At 50.2% G+C, this 16,001-nt stretch overlaps 1 protein-coding gene across 1 annotated transcript in view; it reads left to right on the plus strand.

Moving 5' to 3' along the window:
- Positions 1–13,193: 13,193 nt before the first annotated feature.
- The window catches only part of NCAPD2 (non-SMC condensin I complex subunit D2), a 93,233-nt gene continuing 90,425 nt past the window's right edge, over positions 13,194–16,001 (plus strand). Inside the window, exons 1-2 of the mRNA XM_040361181.1 lie at positions 13,194–13,326; positions 15,846–15,971. Of these exons, the coding sequence (XP_040217115.1) occupies positions 15,854–15,971 (118 nt within the window). The 5' untranslated portion in view covers positions 13,194–13,326; positions 15,846–15,853. The remainder of the gene's footprint in view (positions 13,327–15,845; positions 15,972–16,001) is intronic.

The following is a 16,001-nucleotide window of genomic DNA, read 5'->3' on the forward strand; positions in this document are numbered from 1 at the left end:
TATCAATCGACCAAGATAACTACTCCTGGCAAGTAAATTTGTGAGGAGCTCCCTGACTAAACTCTGAGGTGCTACACATGGACGCCATTTTTGCCCAGTCTCTTTCTTATTATTGAATGATGAACACTGATCTTACCTGAGGCAAGTGAGGCCTGCAGGTCTTTAGATGTTGTTCTGGGTTCTTTTATGACCTCCTGGAGTCCTTGTCATGCTCTTGAAATAACTTTTGTAGGTCAGCCTCTCCTGGGAAGGTTCACCACTGTTCCAAGTTATCTCCATTTGTGGATAATTTCTCTCCCCGAGGATCACTGGAGTTCCAAAGCCTTATGCCGCGTACACACGGTCGTTTTTCGGCATGGAAAAAAATTTTGTTTTTCAGTATGTCCAAAAAAATAAGTTTTTCCAAATTCATCATTAATAACGATGTTTCCCACACACCATCGTTTTTGAAAAATTATAAACAAAGTGCGGTGACGTACAACACGTACAACGGCACTCTGAAGGGGAAGTTCTATTCGCCTTTGGGCTGCTTTTAGCTGATTCCTTGTTAGGAAAAGACGATTCGCTCTTTTTTGTCTGTTACAGCGTGATGAATGTGCTTACTCCATTATGAATGGTAGTTTTACCAGAACGAGCGCTCCCATCTCATAACTCGCTTCTGGGCATGCGCGGGTTTAAAACGTCGTTTTAGCCCACACACGATAATTTTTTACAACACGAAAAATGACATTTCAGAAGCCGAAAAACTATGTGAAGCCCACACACAATGATTTTAAATGACGTTTTTAAAAACGATTTTTTTTTTCATGCCGAAAAACGACCGTGTGTACGCGGCATTAGAAATGGCTTTGAAGCCCTTCCTAGACCAATACATATACATTACTTTGTTTCTAATCTGTTCTTTAGTTTTGTTAGATTTGTGTGGCTTTTTGTGATCAGTTATCGTGCTTCACTTTGTCAGACAGCTTCTATTTATGTGATTTCTTTATTCAACAGGTCTGGCGGTAATCAGGCCTGGGTGTGGCAAAAAAACATGACCTGTTGGGTCGCATTGAGGACTGGAGTTGAGAAACATTGCTCTAGTATCATCTTTTATGCCTCCCAACTTTCTCTACCCCTGGTCTGAGGTGGTCCAGCGTTGCATTATTTTGGTGCCACTCCTATTGCCCCCCAAATACTATTACCCCTGGCCTGAGGTAGTTGATGTAGGAGGGTTTTTTTGTGTGCCATCTTGCTGAGCCCTAAATGTAATGATCCCTCACCTGAGGTAGTCAAGCATTGCACTTTTTTTGTGCCATCTTGCTGAACCCTGACTTCCATTACCCCATGGCCTGAGACCTGAGACAGTCTGGTGTTGCACTACTCTGGTGCCATTTTGTTCCCCTCCCCCCTACCTTCCATTACCGCATGCACATGTTGGAAGAAGTGTTCCTGTCAGGAGAACTCTACTTAACATTTTACTGTTTTTACGCCTGTAAAGCTGTCCTTTTACACTGGAGGAAACCTGGCGCCCCAACGGCTTCATTGTGGAAAGGCCTGGTGATGTCTATGATGCCCTTCTGCAGAGCCACTTATCTGTCTAGGGGTTGCATGAAAACATTTGACAAGCTTGGTTGGCGTCTTCTTCCACTGCAGGGTGATACAGCGGGTTAGTTGTATAAGGGAGGTCAGAGGTTAGTTGTATAAGGGAGGTCAGAGGTTAGTTGTATAAGAGAGGTCAGAGGTTAGTTGTATAAAGGAGGTCAGAGGTTAGTTGTATAAGGGAGGTCAGAGGTTAGTTGTATAAGGGAGGTCAGAGGTTAGTTGTATAAGGGAGGTCAGAGGTTAGTTGTATAAGGGAGGTCAGAGGTTAGTTGTATAAGGGAGGTCAGAGGTTAGTTGTATAAGGGAGGTCAGAGGTTAGTTGTATAAAGGAGGTCAGAGGTTAGTTGTATAAGGGAGGTCAGAGGTTAGTTGTATAAGGGAGGTCAGAGGTTAGTTGTATAAGGGAGGTCAGAGGTTAGTTGTATAAGGGAGGTCAGATGTTAGTTGTATAAGGGAGGTCAGAGGTTAGTTGTATAAGGGAGGTCAGAGGTTAGTTGTATAAGGGAGGTCAGAGGTTAGTTGTATAAAGGAGGTCAGAGGTTAGTTGTATAAGGGAGGTCAGAGGTTAGTTGTATAAGGGAGGTCAGAGGTTAGTTGTATAAGGGAGGTCAGATGTTAGTTGTATAAGAGAGGTCAGATGTTAGTTGTATAAGGGAGGTCAGATGTTAGTTGTATAAGGGAGGTCAGAGGTTAGTTGTATAAGGGAGGTCAGAGGTTAGTTGTATAAGGGAGGTCAGAGGTTAGTTGTATAAGGGAGGTCAGAGGTTAGTTGTATAAGGGAGGTCAGAGGTTAGTTGTATAAGGGAGGTCAGATGTTAGTTGTATAAGGGAGGTCAGATGTTAGTTGTATAAGGGAGGTCAGATGTTAGTTGTATAAGGGAGGTCAGATGTTAGTTGTATAAGGGAGGTCAGATGTTAGTTGTATAAGGGAGGTCAGAGGTTAGTTGTATAAGGGAGGTCAGAGGTTAGTTGTATAAGAGAGGTCAGAGGTTAGTTGTATAAGGGAGGTCAGAGGTTAGTTGTATAAGGGAGGTCAGAGGTTAGTTGTATAAGGGAGGTCAGAGGTTAGTTGTATAAGGGAGGTCAGAGGTTAGTTGTATAAGGGAGGTCAGAGGTTAGTTGTATAAGGGAGGTCAGAGGTCAGTTGTATAAGAGAGGTCAGAGGTTAGTTGTATAAGAGAGGTCAGAGGTTGGTTGTATAAGAGAGGTCAGAGGTTGGTTGTATAAGAGAGGTCAGAGGTTAGTTGTATAAGAGAGGTCAGAGGTTAGTTGTATAAGGGAGGTCAGATGTTAGTTGTATAAGAGAGGTCAGAGGTTAGTTGTATAAGGGAGGTCAGATGTTAGTTGTATAAGAGAGGTCAGAGGTTAGTTGTATAAGGGAGGTCAGATGTTAGTTGTATAAGAGAGGTCAGAGGTTAGTTGTATAAGAGAGGTCAGAGGTTAGTTGTATAAGGGAGGTCAGAGGTTAGTTGTATAAGGGAGGTCAGAGGTTAGTTGTATAAGAGAGGTCAGAGGTTAGTTGTATAAGGGAGGTCAGATGTTAGTTGTATAAGAGAGGTCAGATGTTATTTGTATAAGGGAGGTCAGATGTTAGTTGTATAAGAGAGGTCAGAGGTTAGTTGTATAAGGGAGGTCAGAGGTTAGTTGTATAAGGGAGGTCAGAGGTTAGTTGTATAAGGGAGGTCAGAGGTTAGTTGTATAAGAGAGGTCAGAGGTTAGTTGTATAAGGGAGGTCAGAGGTTAGCTGTATAAGAGAGGTCAGATGTTAGTTGTATAAGAGAGGTCAGAGGTTAGTTGTATAAGGCAGGTCAGATGTTAGTTGTATAAGGGAGGTCAGAGGTTAGTTGTATAAGGGAGGTCAGAGGTTAGTTGTATAAGGGAGGTCAGATGTTAGTTGTATAAGAGAGGTCAGAGGTTAGTCGTATAAGGGAGGTCAGATGTTATTTGTATAAGGGAGGTCAGATGTTAGTTGTATAAAGGAGGTCAAATGTTAGTTGTATAAGGGAGGTCAGATGTTAGTTGTATAAGGGAGGTCAGATGTTAGTTGTATAAGGGAGGTCAGATGTTAGTTGTATAAGGGAGGTCAGAGGTTAGTTGTAGAAGGGAGGTCAGATGGTAATTGTACTATTTAAATAAATAAATGCAACGTGGGCCTGTATGGGAAGGAAAGACACTGTCCCACACAAGACACAACTGAGGGGTCACCAGCCCGATAGATATAAAGAGCAGAAATTGGCAAAAAATTAGCTTTTAAATGGTGACCCCCCCTAGTAAGGATGTTGTATATATATATATGACATCCTTACTAGGGGGGTCACCATTTAAAAGAGCTGGTGACCCCTCAGTTGTGTGGGTCAGTGTCTTTCCTTCCCACCTCAGGCCAGGGGTAATGGCAGATGTGAAGCAACAAGATGGCACCAGTGTCGGGCAACGCCGGACTACCTCAGGCTGGGGGGCAAAGGAAGATGTAAGGAACAGAATGGCACCAGAGTAGTGCAAAGCTGGACTACCTCATAATAGGTGTTGGGAGGCAACAAGATGGCACCTGTGTAGGGCAACGCCGGACTACCTCAGGCCAGGGGCAATGGAAGATGTATGCTTACTAGGGGGATCATCATTCAAAAGGCCCATTTTTTACCAATTTTTGCTCTTATGATCCAAGATTCCTTATATTCTTTAAGCCCCCCCCCCTTCAAGATGGCCTCTCTGGGTCAGCTTCCTTGTGGTAAGGCGGTCCTAACACCTCGTCTATCCCCCCTCTAGCATTTTAAGCACAGTGAAGCTGTTATCATTGGGCACATGGTGGCCCTTTTTTCTTGTGGCATTGAAATCTCATGTTCTATTGTTGGACTCAGGGCGAAGGAAGACTAATTGGGGATGGGGGAGGGGTGGGTTTGGGCACGTGTTACGGTAGTGCTAGTAGGTCTCTGTTAGTAATGTCGCGTACACGCGATCGGAAATTCCAACAAGACAACCCTGGATTTTGTCTTAAAATTGTGTCACACAAAATTCCGACTGTCAAGAACGCGGTGACGTACAACACTACAACGAGCCAAGAAAAATGAAGTTCAATGCTTCCGAGCGTGCGTCCACTTGACTTCCGAGCACGCTTTGGTTTTTGGTGCGTCGGAACTGCATACATACGATCAGAATTTCCTCCAAGAACTTTTCTTGTCGGAAAATTTGAGAACCGGCTCTTAATTTTTTTCTTGGCGGAAATTCCGACAGAAAAAGTTCCGATCGTGTGTACGCGGCAAAGGCCCAGATTCTCGTATCTGGGCGTAAAACTGTGCCGGCGTAACGTATCTGGTTTACGTTACGCCAGCGCAAGTTTTACAGGCAAGTGCTTTATTCACAAAGAACTTGCCTGTAAAGTTGCGGCGGCGTAGCGTAAATCACCCGGCGCAAGCCGGCCTAATTCAAATGAGCCGGGTAGGGGGCGTGGAGCATTTAAATTAGGCGGGTTCCCGCGCCGAACGTACTGCGCATGCGCGGTCCGGAAAATATCCCAGTGCATTGCTCCAAATGACGTCGCAAGGACGTCATTGGTTTCGACGTGAACGTAAATGGCGTCCAACCCCATTCACGGACGACTTACGCAAACGATGTAAAATTTTCAAAATTATACGCGGGAACGACGGCCATACTTAACATTGAGTATGCCACCAGATAGCAGCTTTAACTATACGCCGGAAAAAGACGAACGGAAACGACGTAAAAGAATGCGACGGTCGCTCGTACGTTCGTGGATCGTCGGAAAAATCTAATTTTCATACTCGACGCGGATAACGACATGAACGCCACCCGGCGGCCGCCGGAAAATTGCATCTTAGATCCGACGGCGTACTAAGGCGTACGCCTGTCGGATCTAACACAGATGCCGTCGTATCTTGTTTGGTGGATCAAGAGATACGCCGGCGTAATTTCTTTGAGGATCTGCCCCAACATGTTCTCTTTTCCTCGGATGGAATTCCAATGTGAATTTGGTGGGACAAAGGTCCGATGGTGTGTACGGGGTAATAGTGGCCCAATGTGTCCCTCCCTGCAGTGCTTTGTTTTAAAAAATCTGCCAGATAATACAATTTAATAAAAGTGCGTCTCATAACAGAAAATCACCAAAAAGTGACAATCAATCCCAGGGATCCCGTGATCACGTGACCGGGTATTGGTGAATTTGGGAGGTGCAAAGTCCTGCTGGAAAAATGAAGGCCCAGATTCACAAAGCACTTACGCCGACGTATAACACGTTACGCCGACGTAAGTGCAAATGTGCGCCGGCGAATGTGTGCGGCAGACCCAAGCCTGAATCTGCAATTCTCATTTTCACCCATCTTTCTCTATCTACCTCAAGTTACTGTTTGCCGTGTTGGGCAAGAATAAAGCACAGAAAACGACACCCTGCTGTTTGGACATTCCGTCATTGCTCTCATCATTTGATCATACCCCTAGACACATCACAGAGGTAACACGCCATCCCAAATCTATCCAGCGGCTCCTGAGGGGGTAGCGCTACATGTGGGGGCTCGTCCGGGATCGGCTGTTACCCTTTTCGCAACGGAACTGTGAGTTTATTTTCTACTATTGAGAGCAAGAAATTGTGGTGTTGGACTGTGTGGTGAGGAAGGAGTTAACCTCAGGTAGCGAAAGCCTGGGTCGCACGTGCAGCCTGCAACGTGTCCAGACAAGTTCTTCAAGTGGGAGGAGCTACCCACCCCTGCGTGAGGTGTAGGGAGAAGTTTGGCGCCAAACCAGCAGAGTGATTGCCCCCCACGAAAGAGAGAGACACGTGCAACATGTCTGTTCCCCCGATGCCGTTCGAGCGATTGAGGCCTCCGATGTCCACCATTGGAGCCCATCCAAAGCCTGCTCCTGCCGGAGTACCCCTCACCGATACTGGGATCCGGATGCAGGCTAAGGGGAAATTTGTTCTTTTTTCGAGTGGAGGCGTGGAGGCCCTCGGACTGTCCTCCCCCCGCTGCTCAGAGCTGGCTGTCCGGATCTTGCCCTTTGTCCAATGTCGGGCTTACCTTTTCCAGATTGTGCCACCGACCAAGGCCTCTCGGGGGTATAGGGTGGATTGGTTTGCTGGAACTGTTACCGCTGAGGAGGAGGCCTCATGGCCGGAACCCTCCTCACCTGCTGTAGTCACAGATCCGGAGGTCATCACAGTGTCGTCTACACTTACCCTGCCATCGGCTGTTTCTTCCACATTATCGGCAGAGGTAAGCGAGGTCTCGGAAGAGACGGAATGTATGACCGATGTGACTCATGTGGCCAGCGCGCAGGCCGATGCTGTACCGGAGGCTACCTCTATCAATGTGGTTTCCGTGTGGCATGGGCCCTGCACAGGCTTCCCGCGGCTGCGGTCAAAGCCTACCTACCCACCTACCGGACTTGTCTTTTGCCCCGGCCGGGGAACGTAATAATTTGCCAGCCGAAGAATACGATACTTCGGACCTGGATTCATCGTCGGATGTTGGAGATGACCGATGGTTCGAGCCCGAGTTTCCCCGAATCCCAAGGCTATGGAGGATTTCGGGCCCACAGATGTCGCAGCCAAGGAGCGTAAGGCCGAGTATGCCCTTCTGTGTGTCGGCAATCGTCTCGAGAGTTGTTTGAGAGAGTGGAGCCCTGGTCGTTACATTTACAGTGGTCGTGTGGTTCTCAAGTGTCCGGGAAAAGCGAATCAAGTGTTTTCTGTGTCTTCCACAACTTCCCGAGGAGACATTGGCCCAGATTCAGTAAGCAATTGCGCCTGCGTAACCATAGGTTACGCAGCGCAATTGCTTACTTGCTTCGGCGTTACGAATGCTCCTGATTCAGGAACATCGTAACGCAGACTGCAGCCTAAAATCTGCGTGGCATAACGCTCTTATGCCACGCTGATTTTAGGCTGCATTCTTGCGATGACCGCTAGGGGGGCGCTCCCATTGTGCTCAGTGTATAGTATGCAAATTTCATACTAACACCGATTCACAAAGTTGCGCGGGCCCTGCGTACGCAAGGTACGGAGTTTCCGTACGGCGTCTTTAGCGTAAGGCTGCCCCTTCTAATAGTAGGGGCAGCCAATGCTAAAGTATACCTGCCCTTCCCGCGTCGCGACGTTCAAATTTTACGTCGTTTGCGTAAGTGTTTCGTGAATGGCGCTGGACGCCATTCACGTTCACTTTGAAGCAAATGACGTCCTTGCGACGTCATTTGCCGCAATGCACGTCGGGAAAAGTTTCCCGACGGAGCATGCGCTCTACGCTCGGCGCGGGAGCGCGCCTAATTTAAATGATTCCTGCCCCCCGGCGGGATCATTTACATTGCGCGCGCTTACGCCGGGCAATTTTGCCGGCGCGCCCTCGCAATTTACGGAGCTAGGACGTCATTTGCTTCTAAGTGAACGTGAATGGCGTCCAGCGCCATTCACGAATCACTTACGTAAACGACGTGAAATTTAAATTTCACGAGCGGGAAGGGCGGCTATACTTTAGCATTGGCTGCCCCTGCTATAGCAGGAGCAACCTTGCGCTAAAGTCGCCGTACAGAAACTCCGTACCTTGCGTGCGTAGGGCCCGCGCAACTTTTGTGAATCGGTGGTAGTATGCAATTTGCATACTATACGCCGATCACAATGGCCGCGCCCCATAGCGGACAACGCAAGAATGCAGCCTGAGATATGAAGGCATAAGGAGTCTTATGTCTGTCATATCCTAGGCTGCAGTCCGCGTAGCGATGTTCCTGAATCAGGGGCATTCGCTACGCAGGAGCAAAACAGCTATTGCGCCGCGCAATAGCTTCTTGAATCTGGGCCTGTATTTTAATTTTGTCCATCTGATCACCCCCCATATCTACTACACTCTGTTCCGCTTGACCCTCCCTTCTAGATTGTAAGCTCTAATGAGCAGGGCCCTCTGATCCTTCCTGTATTGAAACTATAATGTCTTCCCTGATGTTGTGAAGCGCTGCGTAAACTGTTGGCGCTACCGTATATAAATTCTGTATAATAATATATGTTCTAAAATGAATGTTGGACTGCCGTTGTAGTACCAGGGCACTGACCACTAGGGGCAAATTTCTCTTCACTACTGCAGAGACTTATTGGGCTAGATTCAGGTACATTTGCGCTTTTTTTACGGAGGCGCAGGGCAACGTTTTTGCCCTGCGCCCCCGCAAATTTTCTGCGCTGCCCTCGATTCACGGAGCAGTAGCTCCGTAAATTGCGTAGGCGCTCCGGCCAAATGCCCGGCGTAAGCACGCGCAATTTAAAATGATCCCGTAGGGGGCGGGAATCATTTAAATTAGGCGCGTTCCCGCGCCGAGCGTAGAGCGCATGCTCCGTCGGGAAACTTTCCCGACGTGCATTGCGGCAAATGACGTCGCAAGGACGTCATTTGCTTCAAGGTGAACGTGAATGGCGTCCAGCGCCATTCACGAATCACTTACGCAAACTACGTAAATTTCAAATTTCGCGACGCGGGAACGACGGGTCAACGTAACATTGGCTGCCCCTGCTAATAGCAGGGGAAGCCTTACGCGAAAACCACTGTACGGAAACGACGTAAACTGCGTACGCAGGGCTCGCGTAACGTTGTGAATCGGCGTTTGTATGCAATTTGCATACTATACGCTGAGCACAACGGGAACGCCCCCTAGCGGCCATCGCAAGAATGCAGCCTAAGATATGCGGGCATAAGACCCTTATGCCATGCATATCTTAGGCTGCAGTCGGCGTAACGAGGTTTCTGAATACAGAACACTTGTTACGCCCGGGCAAGTAAGCAATTGCGCTGCGTAACTATGGTTACGCAGGCGCAATTGCTCTCTGAATCCGGGCCAATGTAATATATATTGGGCTAGATTCAGGTAGCTGCGCCCCTTCTTACGGCGGCGCATCGTATCGTATTTACGCTACGCCGCCGCAACTTACAGGAGCAAGTGCAGTATTCACAAAGCACTTGCTCCGTAAGTTGCGGCGGCGTAGAGTAAATGGGGCCGGCGTAAGCCCGCGTAATTCAAATGTGGAAGAGGGGGCGTGTTTTACGCTAATATGTGATGACCTGACGTGATTGATGTGTTTTACGAACGGCGCATGCGCCGTCCGTGTACATATCCCAGTGTGCATTGCTCCAAATGACGTCGCAAGGACGTCATTGGTTTCGACGTGAACGTAAATTACGTCCAGCCCTATTCGCGAACGACTTACGCAAAAAATTCAAATTTCGAAGCGGGAACGACGTCTATACTTAACATTGGCTGCGCCTCCTAATAGCAGGAGCAACGTTACGCCGAAAAAGCCTTACGCAAACGACGTAAAAAACTACCGCCGGGCACACGTACGTTTGTGAATTGGCGTAACTAGGTAATTTGCATACTCTACGCCGAAAACAACGGAAGCGCCACCTAGCGGCCAGCGTGAGAATGCACCCTAAGGCCCCGTACACACCATAGAATCCATCCGCTGAAAAATCTCAGCGGATCGGTTTCAGCTGATAGATTCTATGGTGTGTACATTCCTGCGGATATTTATCCGCGGGAATTTCACGATTCCAGCAGATAAAAATTTGTAGACATGTCTACAAATCTATCCGCTTGAATCGATCCCAACGGATTGATCCGCTGGTCTGTACAGACTCACCGGATCAATCCGTCCGAAGGGATCCCCCGCATGCGTCGTAATGATTCGACGCATGCGTGGAATTCCTTTTATGACAGCGTCACGCTCGTCGCCGCGTCATCATCGCGGCGATGGCGCGACACGTCATCGCGAGGGGATTTCGGCGCGGATTTCGATCCTATGGTGAGTACACTCCATCGGATCCAAATCCGCTGAAATCCTCGAGAGGATTTATCCGCGGAAACAGTCCGCTGGACCGTATCCGCGGATAAATCCTCTCGTGTGTACTAGGCCTCAGATACGACGGCGTAAGAGACTTATGCCAGTCGGATCTTAGGCTAATGTCGGCGTATCTAGCTTTCTGAATACAGAAATAAGATACGCCGGCGCAGCTTTGAATTTACGCGGCGTATATCTATAGATACGCCGGCGTAAATCGTTGCTGAATCTAGCCCATTTTTTTTTCTTGCAATTCAGGAAAATGCCTAGCACTTACTGGTGTCTCTTTGGGAGGAAGGGGAGGATGCGGTCTCAACTCCAATCTCGGGGATTGTATATACAAAAATAGTTAATATATGAGAGTGTATATTTTTTGTGTGTGTTCTTTTATTTTGTCTTGCAGGTTCTTGACCTTCTATCAACGCTGTCGGAGACTGGGGCAGATTAGATAGCTAGGGTTGTGTAATTCCATAGCTCTTACTGTAGTATTCATGCAAGCAAAATGTTTTATATCTTAAAGTTTTGTATACTTTCCTACTTTCTCTCTGTTGCTGTTACGCAGAATCAGGCCAGGCATTCAATGCCTTTGTTAGGACACTGGGGACAGTGTCATTTCGAGTGGGGGGAGTGTGTAGCGCCTGTGTACTTTCAGTCCAGGTGCTATGTTAAATTTAAGAGGGGATCTCATCCGGTTAATTTAGGCTGGGCTGTCCTGTGGCTTCATTCTGTGTTCCAGAGATACCTTTCCATCTCTGGGTGACAGGTGGCGCCAAAGGGGTCCAGGCAGAGGCGCCTTCCTGCCAGCAGCCAATCAGAGGAGTTTCTCCCTCGCGGGGCATGCTAGGGGAGGGTACTTTTAGGGCGGACACCATTTTTTGGGGAGAGTTCCTGTGTGGTTCCGGGATGTGGATCAGGGTGTGCGCACATCACGGGCCCCGGCGATATGGCCTACCAGGCCTGGGCGCACGTGCTACGCTGTGTCTTTGGTTCCGGGACCACGTTGGCCTGGAGCAACTGAAGCTATGGTGGGGCCCCAGCCATCCACTGGGTCCCCAAATTTCTGAGGAAGATCCCAAGCGAGTTATGCTGTTTGGTGGGGAGTCACTCTGAGGAGAGCCCGGAGGCAGGTGATCCAACAGGGCCTAGACAATCCATCGGGGATCAAGGTGACCGGACATTGGGAGTTTGTCTTTTGGCAACCTGTCAGTCGGTGACCTGCAAACTGAGAAGCTACCTGAGGGAGGTTCAGGCAAAAACATCACTGAGAAGGATTCACTCCATTATCTACGTTCTAGAGCAAGGGCCTGTGGCAGAGGTTCCGCTCCTATCCTCATTTCAGCCAAGTCGGTGGCAGAGACCTGTCCCTCTCAGGCCTCGTACACACGACCGAACATGTCCGCTGAAACTGTCCAGTTTCCGCGGACATGTCCGACCGCGTGTACGGCCTAGCGGACAGGTTTCCAGCGGACAAAAGTTTCTTAGCATGCTAAGAAACTTGTCCGCTGGAAAGCTGTCCGTCGGACATGTCCGATGGTTAGTACACCTAATCGGACATGTCCGCTGGTTGTGACGTATAACCAGAGGCCCGAAATCCCGCGCATGCGTCGAATTGATTCGACGCATGCGTGGAAGTATTGAACTTCCGTGTCAGAGAACGTCGGTGTCTTCTACGTCACCGCGTTCTCTGTCCGCGGGGATTTTGGTCTGATGGTGTGTACACACATCAGACCAAAACCTCCCAGAAGACATGTCCGATGAAAACTGTCCGCAGACCGTTTTCATCGGACATGTCTGGTCGTGTGTACAAGGCCTCAAAGTTCCGAGTGGTGCCCTGGCTGCCGGGTCGGTGTGAGAGGCCTGTCCAGGGACACTACACCCCCTCAGCTGAGGGGCGACGAAAGTGAAAGTGTTATTTGAAGCAGGACTGCTTCTGTTCTATCCTGAATCCGCAACTTCTCCTTTTTACCCATCTTTCTCTATCTACCTCAAGTTCACTGTTTGCCGTGTTGGGCAAGAATAAAGCACAGAAAACGTCACCCTGCTGTTTGGACATTCCGTCATTGCTCTCATCATCATTACCGCTAGACGCTCACAGAGGTAACACGCCATCCCTATTCTGGCTCCCCCGGTAGCGCTACACACGTGCCCCTCCCTCATGTAAATGAGACCCCACCTTCCTGATATTACGTGCCCCTCCCCTCATGTAAATGAGACCCCACCTTCCTGATATTACGTGCCCCTCCCCTCATGTAAATGAGACCCCACCTTCCTGATATTACGTGCCCCTCCCCTCATGTAAATGAGACCCCACCTTCTGATATTACGTGCCCCTCCCCTCATGTAAATGAGACCCCACCTTCCTGATATTAATGCCCCTCCCCTCATGTAAATGAGACCCCACCTTCCTGATATTAATGCCCCTCCCCTCATGTAAATGAGACCCCACCTTCCTGATATTACGTGCCCCTCCCCCTGTGGGGTGAATGTCGCTCAGTCCTGATCATTTCTCCCTCCATACATACAGAAGCTCCTCCTCCTTCTGCTCATGAGGTAAAAAATCAGCAAAATGGTTCAGGCTCCTCCCATCGTATTCGCTCATCACCTCAGCTGTCCAATAGCGCCCATCCCTTTTTCCCCGCCCAGCTGCGTGATTGCTTGGTGCCGCCGTCAATCTTCTTCCGGAAGCCTTGTCTAATTGGATGTGCTTGTTTGTTGTAAAGCTCAGACGTGATTGGTCAAGCAGGCGCAGTTTGCTAGATTGTGATTGGTCGGCGCTCTGAGTGCGCGCGATGCGTGCCCTGCGCCGGCCTGTGATTGGCTGGCTTTTGGCGGGAGGAGCAAATTTGAAGTGATCCCTGATCGGTGAGAAGATCATCAGCTGCGCCAGTCCGGTTCCGGTGTACGGGGTGAAGCTGCTGCCGGTGAGTGTTGTGCGGAGAAGTGTCCTGTATACGGGGAAGTGTCCCCGGGCTCGGGAAGTAGGGAGGAGGAGGGTGATGATGTACTTTTATAGATGGCGACTTCAGTGTGTTTCTCTGTGTCGGAGGATCAGACTTCACTGGGTGCATGCTTGTTCTGTGTTAGTCCAGTGAGCTCCGGGGGGGCCCCTGGTGTGCCCGGGCTTGGGGGCCCTCAGGGTGATCGTTATCAGTATTATGGTCCTTTCAGAGGGCTCCGGATGAGAACAATGGGCCCATGGGTCACTCTCAATGCGAATGATTGGCTCCTGGGAGGGCTCTGCATAATGGGGGTTTGGGCCCTCAGGGTGCTTGGGATGAGGGGGGTGGCTCCTGGAGTGATTGATGGGGCCCCTGGGGGGCTCTGCATGATTGGGATGGGCCCTCGGGATGCTTGGGGATGAGGTATGGGCCCTGGGGTGATTGGGTTGCGTATGGAGGGGGCCTGGAGTGATTGATATCAGCATGATTGGCCCCTGGGGTGCTCTAGATGAGGTATGGGCCCTGGGGTGATTGATATCAGCATGACTGGCCCCTGGGGTACTCCTAGATCGAAGCTATGGGGTGATTGAGTTGAGTATGATGGGCCTCTTGGTTCCTCTGGATTGAAGGTATGGGCCTTGGGGTGTTTGAGTTCAGCATGACGGGCCCCTGGGTTCCTCTAGAACGAAGGTATGGGCCCTAGGGTAATTCATATCAGCACGACGGGCCCTTGCGGAGCTCTGGATGAGGTATGGGCCCTGGGGTGTTTGAGCTGTGTATGGTGCCCCTCTGGGGTACTTTAGATGAGGGGGGCTGGGGTGATTGATTTGAGTATGATGGGCCCCTGGGTTCCTCTAGATCGAAGGTATGGGGTGATTGAGTTGAGTATGATGGGCCCATATGTTCCTCTAGATCGAAGGTATGGACCTTGGGGTGATTGAGTTGAGAATGACGGGCCCCTATGGTACTCTAGATGGAAGTTATGGGCTCTGGGCTGATTCATATCAGCATGATGGGGGCCCCTGGGGTATTCTAGACGAGAGCTATGGGCCCTGGGGTGATTCATATCAGAATGACGGGCTCCTGGGTTCCTCTGGATTGAAGGTATGGGCCTTGGGGTGATTGAGTTGAGCATGACGGGTTCCTCTAGATCGAAGGTATGGGGTGTTTGAGTTGAGTATGACGGGCCCCTGGGTTCCCCTATATCGAAGTATGGGCCTTGGGGTGATTGAGTTGAGCATGACGGGCCCCTATTGTACTCTAGATGAAAGTTATGGGCCCTAGGGTGATTCATATCAGCATGATGGGCCCTTGGGGAACTCTGGATGAGGGGGTTGGGCTCCGGGTTACTCTATATGAGAATGGTCCCTGAGGTGATTGAGATGGGGCCCTCACGATGGGCTCCCAGAGTGATTGAGATAACAATGGCCCTTGGGGGCTGGCGGCTCTGGATGAAGGGGGCATGGCCCTTGGGGCTATTGAGATAATGATGGGGTTGTGGCCCTCAGGGTGCTTGCGATGAGGGGGAATGGGCCCTGAGGTGATTGTAATAAGAACAATTGGCCCTCCAAAATGTGAGGGATAGGCTCCAGTAATTGAGATGAGAACGATGGGGCCTCTGGGGGGGCTCTTCATGATGGGGGTGGGCCCTTGGGGTGTTTGGTATGAGAGGTATGGGCCCTGGGGTGTTTGAGTTGAGTATGGTGGGCCCCTCGGGTACTCTAGCTGAGGGGGGGTGGGCCCTGGAGTTATTGATATCAGCATGATGGACCCTTAGAGGGCTCTGGATGAGGGTGTTGGGCTTCGGGTTACTCTATATGAGACTAGGCCCTGGGGCTATTGAGATGAGAACGTTGGGCCCTCAGGATGAGCTCCCGGGGTGATTGAGATAATAGGGGGGGGTTTCTCTGGATGAAGGGGGTCTGGCCTTCGGGGTGATTGAGATAACAATGGGCCCCGGGGAGGGTTCTGCATGATGGGGTCGGGGCCCTCAGGGTGCTTGGGATGGGTTGTGATTGGTATCAGAATGACGGGCCCTTAGAAGTCTCTGGATGAGGGGATGGGCCCTTAGGGGGGCTCAGAATGAGTCCCTTGGGTGTGTTCTAGATGAAGGGGTCGGGCCCCTGGGGTGATTGGAATGAGAATGGTGGGGTGTTTGGGATGAAGGTGATGATAATGTCGGGCCCAGTACAGCACTCCCAGCCTCTGCCCCCTCGGAGGGGGGGATCTCCGGTGTCGGATCCTCAGTGCCGGGAGGCGCCACAATCTCCTCCTGGGCTCTGATCTCCTATTGGGACAGAGCTGATTGGCCCAGTGCTGTCACCTGACCCGGTCCCAGGCTCCTCCATCATTCAGGTATCTCCTTCAGCTCCACACACTGGATGGGGGGGGGTAGAGGGGTGTATGTTGGGGTGTCGGGGGGGTGGGGCTAAAGGTGAACTCCACTGTTGAAGTCAAGAACACCTCCATAGAGAAATGTAACATTTTCCTTCCTGTTTCAGGTTCCGTCATGTCTGTGCAGTTCATCGTCCCTCTGGCCTTCAGAGACCTCCTGAAGAGTGGGGGGGTGGGGCAGTATGTGGTCCAGGAGGTCCAGCCTGTGCGGCAGCTGCCGTCCCTGCTCAGCGGTAAGACTTCATTTGCCCCCCCCCCCCCCC

Source organism: Rana temporaria, chromosome 8 (genome assembly GCF_905171775.1).
Source record: "Rana temporaria chromosome 8, aRanTem1.1, whole genome shotgun sequence".
Classification (NCBI taxonomy): domain Eukaryota; kingdom Metazoa; phylum Chordata; class Amphibia; order Anura; family Ranidae; genus Rana; species Rana temporaria.